At 38.4% G+C, this 20,564-nt stretch overlaps 1 protein-coding gene across 1 annotated transcript in view; it reads left to right on the top strand.

The window, feature by feature from the left end:
- fbxl2 (F-box and leucine-rich repeat protein 2) overlaps positions 1 to 20,564 on the top strand; it is a 180,947-nt gene that overhangs the window by 50,876 nt on the left and 109,507 nt on the right. The window contains exons 4-5 of the mRNA XM_072569603.1: positions 12,694 to 12,748; positions 20,523 to 20,562. Of these exons, the coding sequence (XP_072425704.1) occupies positions 12,694 to 12,748; positions 20,523 to 20,562 (95 nt within the window). The remainder of the gene's footprint in view (positions 1 to 12,693; positions 12,749 to 20,522; positions 20,563 to 20,564) is intronic.

Raw genomic sequence — 20,564 nt, 5'->3', positions numbered from 1 at the left:
TTCCTTTGCCCTTTGTATATCTAAAGAAGCTCCAATCTTCCTTTTATATTACTGGTTAGCTTATCCTCAAATAGTCTTCTCCCTCCTCATTTCTTTTTCTGTTGTCCTCTAGTTGTCTTTGTAAGCTTCCCAGTTCCCTGGTTTCCTATTGCCCTTCACAACTTTGTATGCTTTCTCTTTTGCCTTTATGCTATCTCTGACTTGCCTTGTCAGCCATGGTTGCCTCATCCTCCCTGTACCATGCTTCTTTTTCCTCTCTCTGAATCTCTGCTGTGTCTTCTGAATTACTCCAGAAATTCTTTCCATTGCTGTTCCACTGTCTTTTCCTGCTCGGCTCCTCTCCCAGTCACTTCTGCCAGCTCCTCCATTATCCCACTATAGTTGTCTTTTTTGAGCTGAAATATTATTACCTCTAATTCTATCTTTTCTCTTTCTCTCAAATTGAGGAGTAAATTCGTTCATGTTACAATCACTGCTTTCTCAGAGTTCCTTCACTTTAAGCTCCCTTATCAAGTCTGCCTTATTGCGTAACACTAAATCCAGTATTGCCTTTTCCCTCATGGGCTCTGTCACAAGCTGCTCAAAAAAGCCATCTCGTAGACATTCCATAAGTTCCTTTTCTTGTAATCTACTACAAACCTGAACTTCCTAGTCCACCTGCCTATTGAAATCACCATGATCTTTGCCTTTCCTATGCATGATTTCTATCTCCTGATGTATCTTATGCCTGAGCTCCTGAGTTCTATTTGAAGGCCTATACATGACTCCAATTATGTGTTTCTAAAAATTTTTTTGTGGTTCCTCAATTTTACCCATACCGATTCTACGCCATCTGACCCAACTTTGTTTCTTACTCTTGATTTTAATTTCATTTCTTACTTATAGGGCAACCCCACCCACTCTGCCCACCTACCTATCTTTTCGAAAGAATGTATATCTTTGAATATTCAGCTCCCAATCCTGATCCCCTTGCAGCCACGTCTCCATGATGCCCACCATGTCATACCTGCCAATTTAATTTGCATAAATGCGAGGTATTGCATTTGGTAAAACAAACAAGGGACAAGACATATTGTTAATGGTAGGTCTTTGGGTAATGCTGTCAAACAGAGAGACTTAGATGTTCGGGTACATAGTTCCTTGAAAGTTGCATCATAGGTAGACTGGGTGATTCAGAAGGTGTTTAACAGGCTGGCTTTCATTGCTCAAACCATTGAGTGTGGGAGTGGGATCTTTTGTTGAGGCTGTATAGCATGTTGGTGAGGCCACTTTTGGAGTACTGTGTACAGGTAGCCCAGCGATAGGAAGGATATTACTAAATTGGAGAGGGTTCAGAAAAGAATGCATGGAGGTTTTGGGTTAAAAGGAGGGACTGGATAGGTTGGATTTTGTTCACTCAAGCATAAAAGTTTGAGGGGTGACCTTTTATAGAAGTTTATAAAATCATGAAGGATATAGATAAGATGAATAGCAAAGATCTTCTTCTGAGGGTAGAGGAGTTCAAAACTGAGGGGCATATTTTTAAGTTGAGAGGAGAAAGATTTAAAAGGCACCTCAGAGGAACTTTTCTCTCTGTGGTTCATTTGTGGAATGACCTTCCAGGGAAATGGTCGATGCAGGTAAAGGTACGAAAGTTTTTAAAAACATTTAGATAAGTATGTGAATAGAGATGGTTTAGAGGAATATGGGCTAAACACAGGAAAATGCGACAAGTTTATTTTGGGAAACTGGGTCAGCATGGATGAGTTGGACGAAAGGGTCTCTTTCCCTACTGAATTACTCTGACTTTGTCACAACTGTATTCCTTTATAGTACAGGTAGCTCTCTGATAATGTGATGGTTGCGTTCTTGTGCAACCCTACATTACAGATGTTACGACACGGCTGTGAACCCTTCTATTAATTAAACTAAGCACCCAGAAAAGATAACCTCTCCTTGTAATCTGTTAAAATATGAGTGTCCGAAAACTCCCAAATTTCCCAGTTTAAAGAAAATAAAATCAATTTATTCTTTAACTCTTAAAATTGAACATTAAACAACAATTATTCATAACTCAAGCCCCCCCTTTCTCTTAACTGCTTATTCCTTATCTCCAATATACTGCTCCAATAAAACGTATTAAATTACATCAGCTTAATTTGAAAACCATACAGCGGCTGTCATCGTCTGTGTCTTTCTTCTGGCAGAAGATCTCCCTGGGTCATCGTCCTTTTTTTTAAACTGCGAATATGTTTCTTGTGAAAAGGTATCTTTCGATTGTGTTCCAATCTTTTGGCTCTTTCTCGATGGCAGTTACTCTGTCTGACTTTCAAAATGTCTGCATTTTTTACCCCTAACATCAGATTGTCTCATTGGTTTGATGTTTGCAAAACAATAAATTCAAACTCAGTTGGATTTGAGTATCCTGGGACAGAATTTAAACTGGTTAAATTCGAATTGTCAAAACAGCAACCAACTCAGGTGTCTATTTCACAGCCAAATCTTACATTTTTTTTCATCTTCCAGTACACTGAGACTGCTCTTCTCAACTCTCAGTGCAGAACAGCATTCACTCTCTCTTAAAGGTACAGTACATGACTTCAACTTCATAAAAATTCACAGAAAAATCACGCTTTAGAAACAGCACTTAGTGTTGGCGCTGTAATCATATTATAGTCAACACGTTTTAAAAGCTCATAGTTTATGAATGGTGTCCCCAGTTTGTCAATCGCATTACCATGAATTCATAGTAACTAAATACGTATTTATAACAGAACACCCTATACTGTCATCGGAGTACATTCCCTTCTCTAACACATAGGGTTTGACTTTAATTGTGGCTTCAATTTTTTGTCTTTTGAGAATCTGATCATCTCTTCTTTGAAATTTCATAAAGCGTAGATTTTCTCAGCTTCAAATAACCTCTTCAGGATTTCAATGAAATACTTCTAAACTTGAATTTTAAAACCAACCTCTTTATACTGAGGTAATTTATTTCTTAACAGTTCTAAGCTATCTCCCTTTGTCAGAGAGAACTTTTATATGTTGAGCTTCAGGCAAGATTTCTGCAAGCCTGCCAAACAGAAATGCAAAAGCTTTAATTTTTTCCAACCCATGGGTTCTTCACCCCCCCCTAATCAGAAGGGGAAAAATAGGGTCACTTTCTGACCTTCTAAACAGAGAGCTTAATACACAATTGTTTATTTCACTGATATAAAAACTTGCCCCAATGAAATCAAGACCCCACAATACGTCAGGATTGGCTTTCTCATACTATTCTTAAAATAAATCACCGTGGCTGCAGGCATGCATAAAAGTTAATCATTATACCCCTTCACAGTCGCCGATTGAAATTGATGTGTCACTAGTTCAAACAAGCTCTAAACTACACAGACATTGGCATGGTGGCTCAGTGGTCAGCACTGCTGCCTCACAGCACCAGGGACCCAGGTTCGATTCCAGCCTCTGGCAACTCTGTCCCTGTGTCTGCATGGGTTTCCTCCCACAATCCAAAGATGTGTAGGTAGGTGAATTTGCTGTGCTCAATTGCCCATAGTGTTCAAGGGTGTATAGTTTAGGTGCATCAGTCAAGGGTAAATGTAGGGGAATGGGTCGGAGTGGGATACACTTCAGAGAGTCGATGTGGACTTGTTGGGCCGAAGGGCCTGTTTCCACACGCAAGTTCCTTAGTGGGAACTTGGAAGTAGTGGTACTTGATGGTTGCCCAAGGTGGTAGAAGCATGAATTTGAAATAGGAAATTGATGAAAACTTACTGAATTGGTGCACTCCACTTTTTTGTAATAATACATGCTCCAACCACTGTGCCTCCATGTTGTAGGAAGTGACGTTTTAAGGTGGTGAATGATGTTGATATGCATACACACATCAATACAAGCTTATTGTTTTCTATTAGACATTTGACTTGTAGCTAATGTACAGGTTTTCATATAACATGCAGTGAGTGGGAAGTTCTGAATTTGAATTGCATGATCACATTTTTTTACTCCAACAAATTAAGGCCAAAAGTAATAGTTCTGAAATTATTCTTGCTGATACTAATTTCTCATTTTTGTGTGTCAGTGCCACACCATGTGGTGTATTTACTGATTTGAGTTATTGGGAAAGCTTCAGTTGTTTGGTTTTATAAGGTAATTGATAATTCGCAATTAAGTATTACATTTTTTTCGGCTTATTATATGCTGGAAAGCTGTTTATGCTTGTGAAATGAACAAATTGTCCTTTTAAGATGTTGCATAAAACATATGTAGGTAGCATATTAAAGAAAGAAAATTTGCCAACCTTAAAACTAGCAGGTTTAGGGAGGTGTATAAATGATGTCATGAAATATTGACTGGCAAAGTAGGATTATTGCATGCTTCAGGAAACTTTTATTATTGATTTTAATTTTATTGTTTGATTACAACATTCATATTCTTCCTGTAAATTAACAAGAAAGTACATAAAATGTTCCAAGTTAATGCTGTCTTGCATATTGCAGCAGGGGATAAAAATGTGTTCTTCAGTTTTGCGGTTCTGTTGGATAATGCCTTTAACTTCCTTCCACTGGCAGTGCTTTGGACCTTAAAATGATTGCCATGTTGAATAACAAAGGAAGGAACAGAGTTGCAACATTAGTAGTTGGAGAATGCAGTCTTTAGGGAAGTTTGACAGTGTTAGAGTATCATAAGACTATAAAATAGTATTTGACCCATTGAGTCTGCTCCACCATTTGATCATGGCTGATATATTTCTCAACCCCATTCTCTTGCCTTTTCCCACATACCCTTTGATTCCCTTACTAATCAAGATGCTATCTCCATCTCTTATCTTGAATTCACTTGGCCATGAATTCCATAGATTCACTGCTCTCTGGCTGAAGAAATGCTTCCTCATCTCAGGTCCAAAGGGTTATCCCTTCACCCTCTGAGGCTGTGCACTTCGGTCTAGTTTCTTGTACTGGTGTAAACACCTTCTCCATGACCAGTTTATCCAAGCCTATCAGAATTCTGTAAGTTTCAATGAGATCCATTTCCACCAGCACCCCGTAACTCCACTGCATGCAGTGTCCTCAACCCCTCCTCATATGACAAGTTCTTCATCTCCAGGATCATTCTTGTAAACCTCCCCTGAACTCCTCTAATGCCAGCATATCCTAAGATACTGGACCTACTCTCAGGATTTCTATCATAGGCATTCTATCATAATCCTTTGGCATTTGAACGTTCAAAAATAGGCATAGAAATAGGTTTTGGGCATTTTGACCTTCTCCATTATTCATTTCAATTGTAACTGATATAATTGGGGTCTATTTCTGCTTTTGTGGAATAGAGTTGAATTACTTGCTGCAGAATACCCAACCTCTGACCTGCTCGTGTAGCCACACTGTTTGTTTGTGGCTGGTTCATTTGAGGTTCTGATCCTGGTGACCACCAGAATATTGATGATACAGAGTTTAATTAAGTTAATGCTATAGAACTTCAAAAGGAAATTTATATTTTCTCTTCTTGGCAATGGTAAGTCCATTTTATTTGGCATTTATCAAATGGAGCCTGAATTTGTTCTGGTTTAGATTAGATTAAATTCCCTACAGTGTGGAAACAGGCCCTTCGGATCAACAAGTCCACACCGACCCTCTGAAGATTAACCCACCCAGACGCATTTCCCTCTGACTAACGCACCTAACACTATTTAGCAAGGAAACTGGAGCACCTGGAGGAAACTCACGCAGACACAGGGAGAATGTGCAAACTCCACACAGTCACCTGAGGCTGGAATTGAACCCGGGCCCCTGGCGCTGAGAGGCAGCAGTGCTAACCACTGAGCCACGGTGCTGCCCCAAGAAACATGATTCACTGCTGGAATGAAACCAGGATTGCCAAATCATAAGAGGCTGCAACAGAACCAGCAACACAACACACACTGGTAAGGAGGTAGAACAGCGAACTTTTGATACAGCAAGCTGCCATCCAGCCTAATTCGACTTTCCAGTTTTAGTTAGGTGATCAGTGTGGAGATTATGGGCTGAAGGATCTCTGTGATGTAAAAAGTCCTGACTTTGACTCTGTAGCTGTTGATGGCTCATTGTGATTCATTGTCTGATTCTAAGCTGCTGCGTCCGATCTAAATCTATTCCATTTAGCATGATGATGGAGGATGTTCTCAATATGAAAATGATTCCTTGTTTCCACAAAGATGACATAGTATCCTCCTGCCACAGATGCATCTGCTGCAGATGAGGTGCTAAGACAAAGCCAATTGGGGAATTTTCTTTCGTGTTGGTTTTCCCACCACTTGCTGCTCACCCAGTTGAGCAAATATGGCCTTCAGGGTTTGGTTAATATTGGACAACTCTTAGTGATGGACATTAAAGTCCCTCTATCAGAATACTGTCTATTTTTGCTACTTTGTGCTTCTCCCAGATCATGAGTAGAAGTCATTCCTTCCATTTTGTCTATGCCAGTAAGCTGCCATCCAGCCTAATTCTACTTTCCAGTTTTAGTTGTGGCCGAGTAGATTTTTGACACTTCAAATGCATATCCAAATGTACAAAAACTGTCATGAGAGTTTTCTACCCCTGTCATGCTTTCAGGCACTGAGTTCCAGAACCCTGTAGCCCTGGTATTGAAAAAGAAAGTCTCCTTTGAACTTCCCACTAAGCTTTTTTTTTCGTTCATGGGATGTGGGCGTTCTGACTGTTGCCTGCCCCTAATTGCCCAGAGGACAGTTGAGAATTAACCACATTGCTGTGGATCTGGAGTTGTGTGGACCAGATATGTATGGTAAGTCGCCTTCCCTGAAGGGCAAAAGGCTTTTTTTGTGTTTCCAATGATCAACATGTCCACAATAGGCTTGCTTTTTGTTCTAAATTTTTGTCTTTTTGAATTCAAATCTTGCCATTGGCCATGGTGAGATTTGAACCCACATCCCCAGTACATTAGCCTGGGGTTGGAGATTACTAATTAAGAAATGTTATCTCCCACATCTTTGTCATCTCAAGCGAGAGGGACTGGAATGCTATTTATGAACAAAACAAATTGCTGGAATAACTTAGCAGGTCTGGTAGCATCTGTGGAGAGAAGAGATGACATTTTGGGTTTAGTCATCCTTCCACAGAAATCAACTTCCTTAGTTCTGAGGGAGGCCCACTCAACGGGAAATGTTACCTCTCCTTTCTTTCCACAGATGCTGCCAGACCTGCTGAGCTTTTCCAGCAATTTCTGTTTTTGTCTCTGATTTACAGCATCTGCAGTTCTTTCAGCTTTTATGCAGTTTATAAATCCCCATCGTTTTCCCTCAAATTTTAGATTTCCCTAGTTTCTTTCTCTATTCCAAATAATAACTCTAGCCATTCCAATCTTTTCTTGTAATTAAAAATGTTCCAGTCCATCCTACAATATTTTCTGATTTACAGTAAAATTTGTATTTTCTGATACTGTCCCAACTGGACCCCTTTCGTCACTGGAATTTCCAGACTCAGACTGCCGTGTCTTGTCTTTTTTAACAAAAAAAGCAGTGCTCGTAGGTTTTTAAAAATTAAGCATCCATTAGTTATGCAAAACTGTTTGGATTCCCCTGAGGGCTGCTGTAATTTAACTCTGTTACAAGATTTAAATGATATTGCAGTTCAAGGCTTCACTCCTGAGCTCCAAGCTTGTCCTGTGTTGTCTATTCTGACACAGCCCATCTCCTGGGGACATTTGCTTTTTCCCAAGCAACTGAGAAGTTGGTGAGAAGTGGAAGTCCTGCAGTAAGCTTTCTGAGCTTCAAAGACTGCTTTAGTCTGTAAATTATAGATTACTTAGGATCAAAGGATGGTGAACATCTGACAATTAAGTTTATAAAAATGTGAAATATGGAAAAATGGATTTAATAGTAGATTGAGAATACATCTTGAGATCTCTGGGAGCTTTAGATTGCATCCAACTGAAATGAACCCCCCCCCCCCCCCCCACTGTTCATTAATAGAAGGGAGTTTAAAAAGCTTGATCATTCATGGTTAGACACATCTGGCCTTATCTGACATCTCATTAAAGTGTTACAGTTGTGAATCAAGTAGTCAATAAGAAATCTGTTAACCAGCATTCTTGTTGAGCTGGCATGACCTATTCTTGGTGCTTGCCACTGTTGCTATTCATTGGGTAGCCTGCTGGAAATCAAAATCCCCAATTTACCTGTTTGATAGACTCCGGTTAACAGAAATCACACACTAGGTTTCTGTATTTAACTGTTACTTAGAAATAAATACATTCTGACCATAGGTAAATGACTATGAACTGTCAAATATAACTTGTAATGGAACAGATCAAGCCCCTTCAAAATACATGAAGTCAATCTAGTTTTTATTTTAAAGGTAAGTGTAAGTTGTGTTCTGGATACAATTCAGTTGGCCAAATTATGAAATTTGAAACAAAATGCACCTTATTCATACACTAAAATACAGAAAAAAAAAATTGGCTTAACTGTAACTCTATTGAAATGTTTAACAAAACCGTATATAAACTACTACTAATTAACTGTTCTAATGTAGTAATGTTCTATAAACATACACTTGGCAAAGGCAAAATCATAACATAGATTTTGTCTTCTATACAATTCTAGCAGAAGGAAGGGAACCCTAGCATTTAACTGCAACGGAGAGCAACAGCTTCCACATAAAGACCCCAGCAACTGCTACTGAAAGCTAAAACTAAAAATCAGATTCGGGTTCTATGGGAGCTTGACCCCACTCATTCAGGCTGCTTCTATTGGTCTAATTGTTTTCGGAAAAAATCCCCCAAGGCCTCACAAGCTGTTTATTTTGTTGACTTTGGTACAGATTGCTAGTCACCTCTGTCAACCTTTCTCCTTTTATTTTAAAAAAAAGGACAAAATATACCTCTTAATGCCATAGTATCATCACAAACTCTCAATTAAGACTTCAAACCCACTTTTAAAACACCACCGAACATCTATAAATGGTGTTTATAGATGAGGGAATAAATGGCTGAGGAAACTATTAAGTGGCACGTGACTTCAGGATTAGTTGGACGAATTCCTTTTGTTTCTCTCTTTTTTTGTTCTGAGTACTTCCTTAATGTTCTCTCACTTCATAGGAGACACCACTAGTTCACAAATTAAAGTATTTGAATCAAATGGTTAAAAGCAACAGTTTACAGCAATTGTAGATGAAAGCAACTATCTTTCTTTAGATTCAGGTAATTTACCAGTGTGTGTGTGAGAGAGAGAGAGAGACACCACTCTCCCCTTCCTGTAAGACAGAAGGTTTCTCACTGCATCGTTCACACTTGCAGGTTGTTCAGCTACCCAGGAACCAGTCAGTCATTGTCAGGCTGACAACCTTTGACTTCCCCATTGTTCACAATTTCACAAACCAATCACCACCTTGTTGCCAGCAGAATTTCATTTCGTGCACATCCCAGTGTATATTTCTACCTTCCCCATGGCTTACAAAGTGACAATATAACAAAAGCTTGTATGAGTTTCAGTAACTTGCTTTTTAAAAGTATATGAATTCCTCCCTCAGTCCTTTGTTGTAAAATGATCCTTTTTCCTAATTCTGTCCACAATCAAAAACCAAATAAAATAAAACGGCGCAGTCTTATAGCAGGTAATAGAAATTCTGCAGTATAAGCTGCAGATAGTAAGTGTGTACCGTTTATTTCTCTCCTCATCACAGCCCGATCCTTGGGCCTTTTTACATTTCAGATACCTGACTTGTGCAGTCTGGCCAGGCAAGCAGAAGGGTGCCAACAACAGAATAATGAAGAAACTGCACGATCAGTTTATTTTAATTAAAACCTTCCCCTCAGGTACTGACATGTGCATATCTTGGAGGATAGATTAAAGGCATGACCTGCATATGATGACACTGAGGATGATTGCAATTGCCACCGGCTGGATAAGGTGGTCATTGTGTAGAGCATTTGGAAGAGTTCTTTGATGACCTACATCAGTGTTCTGAGGGGCCTATTCAATGAAATGCTTGGTGCAATTCGGAATCCTGCCAGCAAGGTTGTGCTTGACATAGGAACATAAAGTTTAGCACTGTCTTGGCACAGAGCTTTACGCAGAGTCAAGATTTATTTGCGAACAATTCTGAAGTATGAAGGGATATTTCCTTCCTTGAGATTGTATGCTGATATTGGGTTTATTTGGATAACTTGGTAAAGAAAGAACAAATAAAATAGGAAACTGATGGTTAGTGTCAATGGAGGAAATAATTACTGTCTAAATTGTGTCTTCCTCAATGATGGTTCAAGTTTAGACTGACTATTGAAGGCTTATGTGGAGAGAAAAAGTACTTCTTGAAAAAGATGACAAATGCTTGGGTTCTTGGTTAAATATAAGGGGTATTTAGTTTGTGCATTATTCCAATGAAAATTGGAGTAAAATTAATGCATGTAGCCTCATCATTGGGTGCCTTTATAGCTATAAAAGGTTATAGCCAAATCAGGTTAGCCTGCACTGTTCACCTGACTGAATGACTGAAAGTATTTATGAATGCTATGGTGAGTTCATGGAATATTCTATCAAGATTATTATACCATTAAGGCTCACCGAAATGAAACTAACAAGGTTTGAGCTCAATTATTGTTTGTTAAATCTTATTTGCAAGGGTCAAAGTTGTAAGAAGATGAGCCTGAACCCTTGTTGATGAGTCATTCTTGATGTGACTTAGAAAATTTCCTCAAAAGAGCCATCAAGCCAAAGCATCAGCACTTTTGATAAAATATGTTCGCATCTTGAGTGAAGCAGGCCAGGCAAGGACAGCAGTAAAATCAAAAAGCCCCCTCCTGAACATTTCACGCTGGTCCAGTCAGGAAGTAAAAGTATTTGCTTGAAAAACTGTTGTTGTCTCTGGTGAGCTAAAGGACCACATTTTTCATTTTGGACTGGACAGTAGAAGTTGGGCACTGCTATTTGGCTGAAAAGGTAAGGAAAGTTTCTTTTGCAGCTTAAAGATAAAGTGGAATTGTGTTGTGTACACTTTTTAGCTGCATGAGATTGGGGGCAGAGAGGTGGACACTTTTAATGAGATAGAGAAGCATCAGTTAAGGCAAAACTGCCAAACAACAGCCAATAGATTGGTCCAGCTGCAGTTTGCTACAGATCTATGAGTCAGTGTCTCCAGAAACCTAAAAACGGGAAACACACATCTCTCCCTTCTGACTGTGAATGAAAAGACAGAAACCAAATTGGGCACACTAGAGAGAATGCCAATGCAAAAAAAGACTTGGGTCCATCTAATCAGGTATTGAATCAAAGATTCCTGAGGACAACATTGCCAAAATTTATGACAGGTTTGTGAATTAATTCATATTCTTGCCCTTGTGGTCTGGACTTTAACTCATGGAATTTGTTTTTCCCTATCATTATTTTGCTACCCCCAATGTTTGTATAACTTAGTTATTTTCCAGTTAATTAATCCTGGTACAGCCTGTCAGACAAATTGGTCATCTTGGGGTTTAGTTGTGTAGTAACACATTTCTAACAGCATTTAGAACATTGAGACATAATTATCAATGCACTTTTTCCACTTGAGTTGTGATATGAAAAATTAATCCAGTTTGAAACATGCTGGGAGTTGCAAGGAAGTCACAATGTGAAAAGAAAATTCAAAGAACACTGCATTTGGCATCCTTTTGCACAATTTCTAACTTATTACATTTGTGAAGAGTATGCTGTATCTAAACTGGGAGCACTGGCCTTTAATGGGTAATCTAATATTACTTTTTGTCTAATTAGACACAATGGTGTAATGATGAAATGTAATTTGTGCTTCCTGACAGTGACATTTTGAGGAATTGAATTACAGCAAATTGTGCTGAATTGATTTATAAGTCATTCTGACCTCCATTCTTGTCCCCATAATTGTGTGGAGGTTGACATTGTATTTGAACTTAAGTACTTACGTTGTCACAAATTTTGTTCTTGTCACCTAAGAAACTTCCTTGAAAAGACTTAAAAGTGAAATGGAGAAAAGGCAGCACATAGTCAAATACGAATATATATTTACTTCAGCTCCATTCCCAACAGCACTGCATCCATACCATATTGACTGTAGTACATAAGTTGGCTATCTTGAAGGCTATCAGCAATAAGCAATAAATGCTAGCATTGTCAGTGAATCTCACTGTGCATGGTTGAATTAATAAACATAATCATAGAATGCTAGATATTTTGTTCAGGAGCTTTCTGCATTTAATTAGCAATTTGTTTCATCACACGGTGATGGGATATCTTCTGGTGTCCTGCCATAATGATTTAAATCTGAGAAGCATTTTTGTTCTCTTCAGTGCAAACAGCAGTTGTTTTCTTGTTATCTCCTACACCAGGGAAAGCTTGACATCATTAGTGTCATGGTTGGCATTCAATTACTTCTGTCTCTTGCTCTAGCTTCAGTTCCCAGAAATATTTAGGAATGGTCTGTTCTTAATGTTTTCATTCAAGGCTATATGTTGGTGAAAACACGTTCAAAATTTGAGGAATGAAGTTGAGTATTTATTTTATAAAAGTTTGTTTTATTTGGTAAAATTCTAAACACTTACTGGAATGTGATGGAAGCTTATGTATTCGAAACTTCATGGTTTTAAGACTGTGTGTCTATAGATTCACTGTAACAATTGTACAGCTCTATTTGATAAATGTTTATCTTCCAGGTCTGACTGTAAGCTGCAATTTTTATAATGTATTGTTTTCATTTGTTTTTATAGAATATTTTCCTTCTTGGATGTTGTCACTTTGTGTCGGTGTGCTCAGGTTTCCAAGGTACAGTATAGTATTTTTAGTTGCTTTTTAAAATATATGTATGATCAGGTGAGCAAAGATATGTTAGCTGAATGATTGATTTTGCCATTTCAATATCATGCACTAAATATTTATGGGTGGTAATTGCTTACAGTCAAAGTAACTCGATTCATGAAGGTACCAGTTGATGGCTAATTCGTTTGTGTATCATTTTAACATTACAGAAGTGAAAGGGAGCGAACACGCATCTAGGTTGTATAGCAATTCTGTTGCTTAAAGAGGAAGTGATGAACAAGCAGTATATTTAATTCTATTGAATAGAATAGAAATTTGTTGTCACATGTGGTTTTATATGAAAAACAGTGAAAAACTTTTTATAAGTTATCCAACCATGTGCTTACATCAATGACAGAAGCCATTCATCATCATTTTTTTTAAAAAAAGGTCAAATTAAGACAATTCAGTTAATGGTTCCTAGGTTTGGGGAAAACCGATTTAAGGGATGATGGAATACCCTGAAAATGCAGCTGGGATGGAACCGCCACGCTGGGCTGCTAGAATACTAGGCCAGAAGCTTCTGCAGAAGAAGACTGCCAGTCCTGGATGAAAATGCCTGCTAGGCCGCTGGAATGCCTGGAAACCAAAGACCTCCGCATGATGAGGAGACCTCCATGCAGGACAAAACCTCTACATCCAAAAAAGACCGCTCCACTGGGTGACCATCGTGCTGGGCTGAGACTGCCATTTATTTCTCCAGGCGATCAGGCCTAGCTGTGGACTTGAAGCCTCTGCATGGAAGTGTCTTTTGTTTATAACAATTCTGTTAGTATTTACAAGGAGAAAACAAAAGCACATTACTGCAGATACTGAAAATCTGAAATAAAACTAGTGCTGGAGAAACTCAGCAGATCTGGTAGCATCTGTGTGAGAGAGAAAATCAAGTAATGATTGACTTTGACTTTACTCTTGACAGAGTAATATTGAACTCAAAATGATTATTTCTCTTTTGATAAATGCTGCCAGACTTGCTGAGTTTTTCCAGCATTTTCTGTTTTTATGCAAGGAGAAAAGTTGGATTAACACTTGCAGTGTAATCTTGTGCGAGGATGTCTTTTGGTGTATTTGTAGTTTAGTTGATTGGAGATCATTTTATTTTTTCTCTTCAGAGCACCATCAACCTTGCAGTACACTTTCCATGAGCTCATTCTTTGTTTGATCATTTTTTAAAAAAAAAATTGCATATGAATTTTCAAATTGGTTTTGAAATTTATCTATTAAAATGTTAAGGTTGTTTCAAGTGCAGTTGCTTTTGCTTTTCTCCTGCTTGCCAGTATCAATAACGTTTCCATTGAGAATTTACCTGCTTAACAATTACACATTTGATTTTAAAGAAAACTATAAAATGAAATCTCAGTGCAATAGACTACCAGATTTATTGCAAAGATAAAATGCTGAAATGAGATTGTATGTTCTTTTGAAGTTGTAGGTCTGTGATATTTTCTGACTAGTCATAGGACTTAAAAAGTTGCTTTTCAATACGAACCTTAATTCAACTAAAAGCTGTAGCTGAACAATTTCTGTCTTAATGTCTTCATTACAAGCAATTACCAGTTTTATTGAATGGTGTACAGGGGAACCTCTATTATCCAAACAATGGGCGGGCACTATTTCAATAGATTATTCAATTAATTGATTTAAATGCCTTTCCTCTGGGGCTCAGTTTTTAAAGCCTGCTCCCTGTTCAGGAGAGTGCAGCAGTTTACAGCACATGAGCCCCTGCCCATCCCCAAACCCTGTCCAACTTCTCTTCTCTCCACCCCCCCCCCCCCCCCCCCGAACCCCAACCACTCTTCCCCTGCCTCCAAACCTCGTCCAATCCACCCCGCGCACAAACCCTGTCCACTCTGCCCCCCTGCCCCCAAACCCCGTCCATCCCAACCCCCCCCCCCCCTTCTGGGGCAGCTGGACTGTACACCAACGACAAGATTGCTGCAGCTGTCTTTGTGGGGTAAGTCTCCAAATCGAGCGCGCAACCTTTTGAGAGGTTCCACGTTTGCCCTGTACAGGACAATGTTAGAAAGATTATCTGGGGAAGGGGGTTAGGGCACACCCCTCTTTAAAATCCAGGAAAAGTGTGGGAAGAGAGAGGGAGGGCGGGAGATCAGCCATTTGGAGATGGTGCCTATTTAATGACTGTTGGAAACACTTCTTTGATGTAATGTTTCTATCGGGACCTCGAGCTCTCCTTCGGATAATTGGTATTTGGATAATTGAGGTTCCCCTGTACTTTGATTCTGTTACTAGATTATTAACGTGCATTTGAGAATGTAATTTTAAATTGTCTTTATAACACTCAGATGCCACTGTAAAACATTTTAAAAATAAGATACAATGGCTTTTGTCTTGTGCCAATTTGCCTGCCTCTGGTCTATCCTTTATCAGGAGCATAAAGTTTTTTCCTTGCAAGGTGAATGATTCAGGCTCCAAATGTAAACCTGTTTTGGCAAAATAAATGTTTGGTGTAAGATATTTACTTTTACATAGGATATACAATTCAGGAGCAGGCCATTTGATCCAGCAAGTCCAGGCTGTCATTTTTGCTCCACTTGAGCATTCTTTCATCTTTCTTATCTAATTAGAGTGACATAACCTTCTATTGTCCCTCAGTCATATATATAGCCTCTCCTAAAAGGTCCTACATATTTTCTTTGGTAGTGAGTTCGGCATTTATTTGATTAATATGGTTACTTTTGTTTTGAGGAAGTAATGGACGGTTAATGAAGGTAAGGATTTTAACAAGGCTTTTGATTTAAGCTGCACATGATAGAATTGTCCTACGATTGCTCCTACGATCTGAAGCAAATGGCAAGTTGGATCCGAAATTGGCTTCAGAAAAAGGAAGCAAAGGGCGCAAGGGTTATTTTGTGCCTGTAAAACTGTTTCAGTGAGGTTGTGCAAAGCTCAGTACTAGGTTCCTTGTATTTTTTTTTTGGGAGATTGTATTCATACTTTTTAGGGTTGAGTTTGAATTATGATCAGGAATTTTTTGGATGATGCAGTTGCAGGTAGACAGGATGATGAAGCATCTTCTTCATCACCGTACCCACTTGCCAGCAATCTTTGTGGACATGTACTGCCATGCTTGCTTTTATTGGTCAGTGCATTGAAAGTAGGAGTTGAGATGTTGTGTTGCAGTTGTATAGGGCATTGAGGCCACTTTTAGAATATTACATTCAAATTTGGCCTCCCTGTTGTAGCAAAGGATTCAGAAAAGATTTACAAAGATGTTGCTGGGATTGAAGACTTTGAATTATAGGGAAAGGCTGAATAGGCTGTGATTTGTTCCCTGGCACATCAGAGGCTGAGGGCTAACCTTTTATAGAGGTTTATAAAATCATGAGAGGTTTAGTGTGAATAGTCAAGGGTAGGGGAATCCAAACCTAAAGGGCATAGGTGGGGAGGGAAAGATTTAAAAGGGACTTAAGGGGCAACATTTTCACATAGAGGATATTGTTGTTTGGAGTAAGCTGCCAGAGGTGGTGGTGGAGGCGGGTACAATTACAACATTTAAAAGGCATCTGGGTGGATACATGAATAGGATGGGTTTAAAGGGATATGGGGTAAAAACAATGACTGCAGATGCTGGAAACCAGATTCTGGATTAGTGGTGCTGGAAGAGCACAGCAGTTCAGGCAGTATCTAAGTAGCTTCGAAATCGCCGTTTCGGGCAAAAGCCCTTCAAAAGGGATATGGGCCAAATGCTGATAGATGGGACTAGATCAGTTTAGGATTTCATGTTGGTGTTGATGAATTGGACTGAAGGGTCTGTTTCCATGCTGTACATCTCTATCGTTTAATCATGCTGTGGAAACTGTAGAACACAAATATCAATGAGCTAGTCAGTTGGACAGAGCAGTGAAAATTGGAGAAGAATGAAAAGATAACACCTTTCTGGAAGGCAGCAAGGCAAGCGACAATACAATAAATATTTGGAAACAGTAGAGAAATCAGAAGAACCTTGCAGTACATGTCCACAAAGATTGCTGGCAAGTGGGTAAGGTGATGAAGAAGATGCTTTCCTTTCTTAGCCAAGACATAAGACAGGAGGTTATGCTGTGACTGTACGAAATACTTTGTCTCACAGCTGATGAACTCTCTGTGCAGTTTTGGTCACTGCATTTGTTTTAGGAAAGATGTGATCGCCTTAGAGGTAATATAGAGGAGATTTATGAGGATGTTGCCTGGACTGGGGAAGAAAGTTAGCTGTGAAGGAAATTTGGTTAGAAAGATTGCATGAGCCAGGATTTTTTTTAATATAAGCAGCTGAGGGGAAATCTGTAGTCTAAAACATGGGGGTCTGAATAGAAAGGTTGTATTTCCCCTTGGTTAAGGGGATGTGAGAGTACAGCTTTAAGGTAGAAAGTTTTTAGAGGTGATTGGGTAGGAATGTGTAACCAAGTGAAGCAGAAACCGTTAACATTTTGAAAAATATTTGGATGTGCGCTTGCAAGTGCAGTACCTGCAAGGCTTCCGACGAAGATCTGTGATGTGGGATTAAATTTTGTTTACTTGTTGATAGCATGAACACAATGGGCACAATTACCTCTTTGTGATGTAAATGTCTGTCACTTAGTGAAATATCTTATTGTTCTTATCAATCTACAGTAAAGCAATGTCTTAATTCCCTTTTTAACAAATGTTTAAGACTATTACATTTGGTAATAGTCGATTTTATTTTTGACTACTTTTTAAGGTTAAATTTATGGAGTCTGCTATTACATGGATACTACTTTTGAGGGGCTGAAGTTCATGCCTGTCAAAATTCATACCACATTGTTAGCAGAAGCCTGAGTGATGTCTAAACGCATAAAGGGTAAAATAAAACATGGTGATTCTGAAAACCCGGAGCGGTTTCACCAGCCAGCGGACTGGAAGACCGGGGGCGGAACAGAACAACCGGCAGACTGGAAAGCTGGAGTGGACAGGACGGCCGGCACACTGACTCAAACATTGATCTATTATCTGTGAAGAACTCGGGTCAACTTCTACATGAGATATATGTAAAATTACAGGTTATTTGGCCAATAATAAGGGGTCAAATTGAATTCATTGTCATGTGTCCTGAGGCACAGTGAAAAGCTTTGTCTTGTGAGCAAAACAGGCAGATCAGATTTAAGTAGCATAGATAAGTAAATAGTTGACTTTTCAATGAGACTACTATTACTTGAGTACTTATGGTAACTGTCTTCTATTGATGACGTTGAGTTTTGCTCTTTCTGACAACATTCACTCGTTATCAAAAATATAAGTATAATTGAACTGTTCAAAATAGTTATGTTTGTTTGAAAAGGAACAATGTGCAGGATAATAGAGAGAAAGCAGGAGTATGGCATGAGCTGAAATACTTATTGGAGAGCTGATGTAGACACAATGGACTGAATGGCTTCTTTGTGTTTCAATAATTATGTGATGTTGAGATCTACTCTAAGAAAACCTTTGATAGAGCCACTTTTTTCAAGTGATAAATGTGTTCTTTCCTCATAGTGTAATCGCTTATTTCTGTTAACACTCTATTTTGCCCTCTTCCTAGTGCCTCTACATCAGTTATGTAATGTCAACAAATATCATAAATGTATTAAGAGCTGGATCTTGTTAGAGCTGCACTACACAATGTAACCCAACTAACTTCATGAGAAATCTGCTGGAAATATGAGTTGACAATGGTGTGGTGAGGGTGATATGGCATCTGGGACTTTTGTGAACAGCCATGGTGCATCTCTTTAAATCAGTATGATCTACCATTTGAGAAAGTAGCAATACAAAAAAATTGTATGTTAAGAGAACATGAGGGAAGAACAGAATTTTACTTATTTTTAGCCCAAGTGTTTACTGCATTCACGTTTGAGATTGAATGTTTTAATTTCCATTTCTGGTCCTTTGAGGTTAACTTGCACGAACATTTGGGTTATTTGCTCTCAGTCTTAGTTTGGGGTGACATGTTTAACAGATTATTTGAGTAATGGAGATTGAGGCAAGGAGTAAGTTGGCTGTTGAAGCAAATGGTCAAATTTTGACCAGCAATTTCTGGAAATTTGTTAAACCAGTGTTTCACTCATCACCCTCACATTTACTGGTCAGTTTACAGTCTTAGATTTCTGGCACTATCTACCAAACCTAAATTAATACTTAATATTTTTTTATTTGACATCAAATCTGCATACTCCAAGAATTGTGAATTCCCATTAATTACATTCAAGTTGCTTAGACCATGCTGCTTGGTAGGCAAGAACTAAAAGGAGCATTTGGAATTGCAAATTAGGGTTCTAAGTAGATGTCCATTTAGTTATTCCTGTGTAGGGGAGGAATATTAAGGAGAGTTCTTTTATTGTGTTATTCACATGTAAAACATCTAAAATAAATGGTATTTTGACATAAGAATCTATATTGTATCATGATTTATGCAAGGATGGAGAAATTGCTCAATACTTATTACACTTCTAACTATTCTCAATTTTGATGGCATGTCACAGACCTGAATTGTCAACTTGGTTTCTCTCCCAAGGAATTCTACCAGACTTGCTGAGTATTTCCAGAATTTTCCATTCTTTGCTTAAATATAAAATTTAAAACTTAGTAACGCTTGCCTGTTCCATGATTGTGTTGAAATCTGTTTGGTACTATATAACTGTTCAGATTCTAATCAATAAAGGTAACCACTGGCAGAAAAATTCAGTAAAGGTTTTTTTTATTTCAAGACAATTACATGAAACAGCTATTACAAAATGAGCCAAGTACCTTATTTCTTAATGTTTCTTTTAAAAATAATGTTTTTTTCTAAGTGAATTTAAATTGCACAAAACAGCTAATAATATTTAGGGTTTTCTCTATCTTGCTGACTAAGAATATTTGAGGTGCCTTGGTGCTGACTTGAGTTATCGTCAACCTATAATAATGAGGTTGTTGCTTACCTGGACTCATGGTGGTAATTGGATACTTAACAATAGATATAATCCTTTTTAAGCAGTGCTTACTAGCAATTGTTTTAAGAACATTGCTCTCTTTTATTAGTAAATGTATTCTGCAATTACTTTATTCACTTTGATTATGCTTTCCATATGACACGCAGTCTGACATAAGTCTCATAGTTTATTCAAGCAAATGAATAATATAAACACTTACAATGTCTACAGAACAATTATTAAGACATCAGGTGTTTAGTCTCCGTTTTGGGGCTCCTGTGTTGGATCACTTGGTAGAGGTCCTCAGTACCAATTAACATATTGGCTGTGGTTAAATAATATTTACAAGATTCATCCTTGAAGCTAGCTTATCTTCAGCTGGCGCGTCTCCACAGGCTTTTATTGCCAAAACCCACAGATGTTTCCAAATTTGTTCCTGCTTCTGTTATTCTGCAATTCCTTCATACAGTAGTTCATACAGTTTTAATTCATTTCATTCATAGCATTCAGTTTCTGCTTCCTGCAGGCTCAGCATAATTTGTACAAGTTGACCAGTTTTACCAAGTCCACATTTTAAAATGGTAAGGGTGAAATTTTGCAGCAGGAGAAAGCAAGAATCAAAGTACTTGCATTTTAAGGAAATACTTTAGTATAATGTGAAGATACACAAATTAAATAATTGAGCTACAGAGAACAGCTTTTTGCATTTTAAGCATATTTTGTAACGTGTTTGACCATCAAAATCCAGATGCTGGATGCCCTTGAGATCTATTTATTTTGATGTTAATGTGACACTGACAAATATGGTATAATTGCTATTATCAACTATTTTGCAGGCATGGAATATCCTGGCATTGGATGGCAGCAACTGGCAGAGG

This window comes from Chiloscyllium punctatum, chromosome 5, assembly GCF_047496795.1.
Source record: "Chiloscyllium punctatum isolate Juve2018m chromosome 5, sChiPun1.3, whole genome shotgun sequence".
Taxonomy (NCBI): Eukaryota; Metazoa; Chordata; class Chondrichthyes; order Orectolobiformes; family Hemiscylliidae; genus Chiloscyllium; species Chiloscyllium punctatum.
Note: the sequence above shows the minus strand (reverse complement) of the source record. Positions and strands in the feature narration are given on the sequence as shown.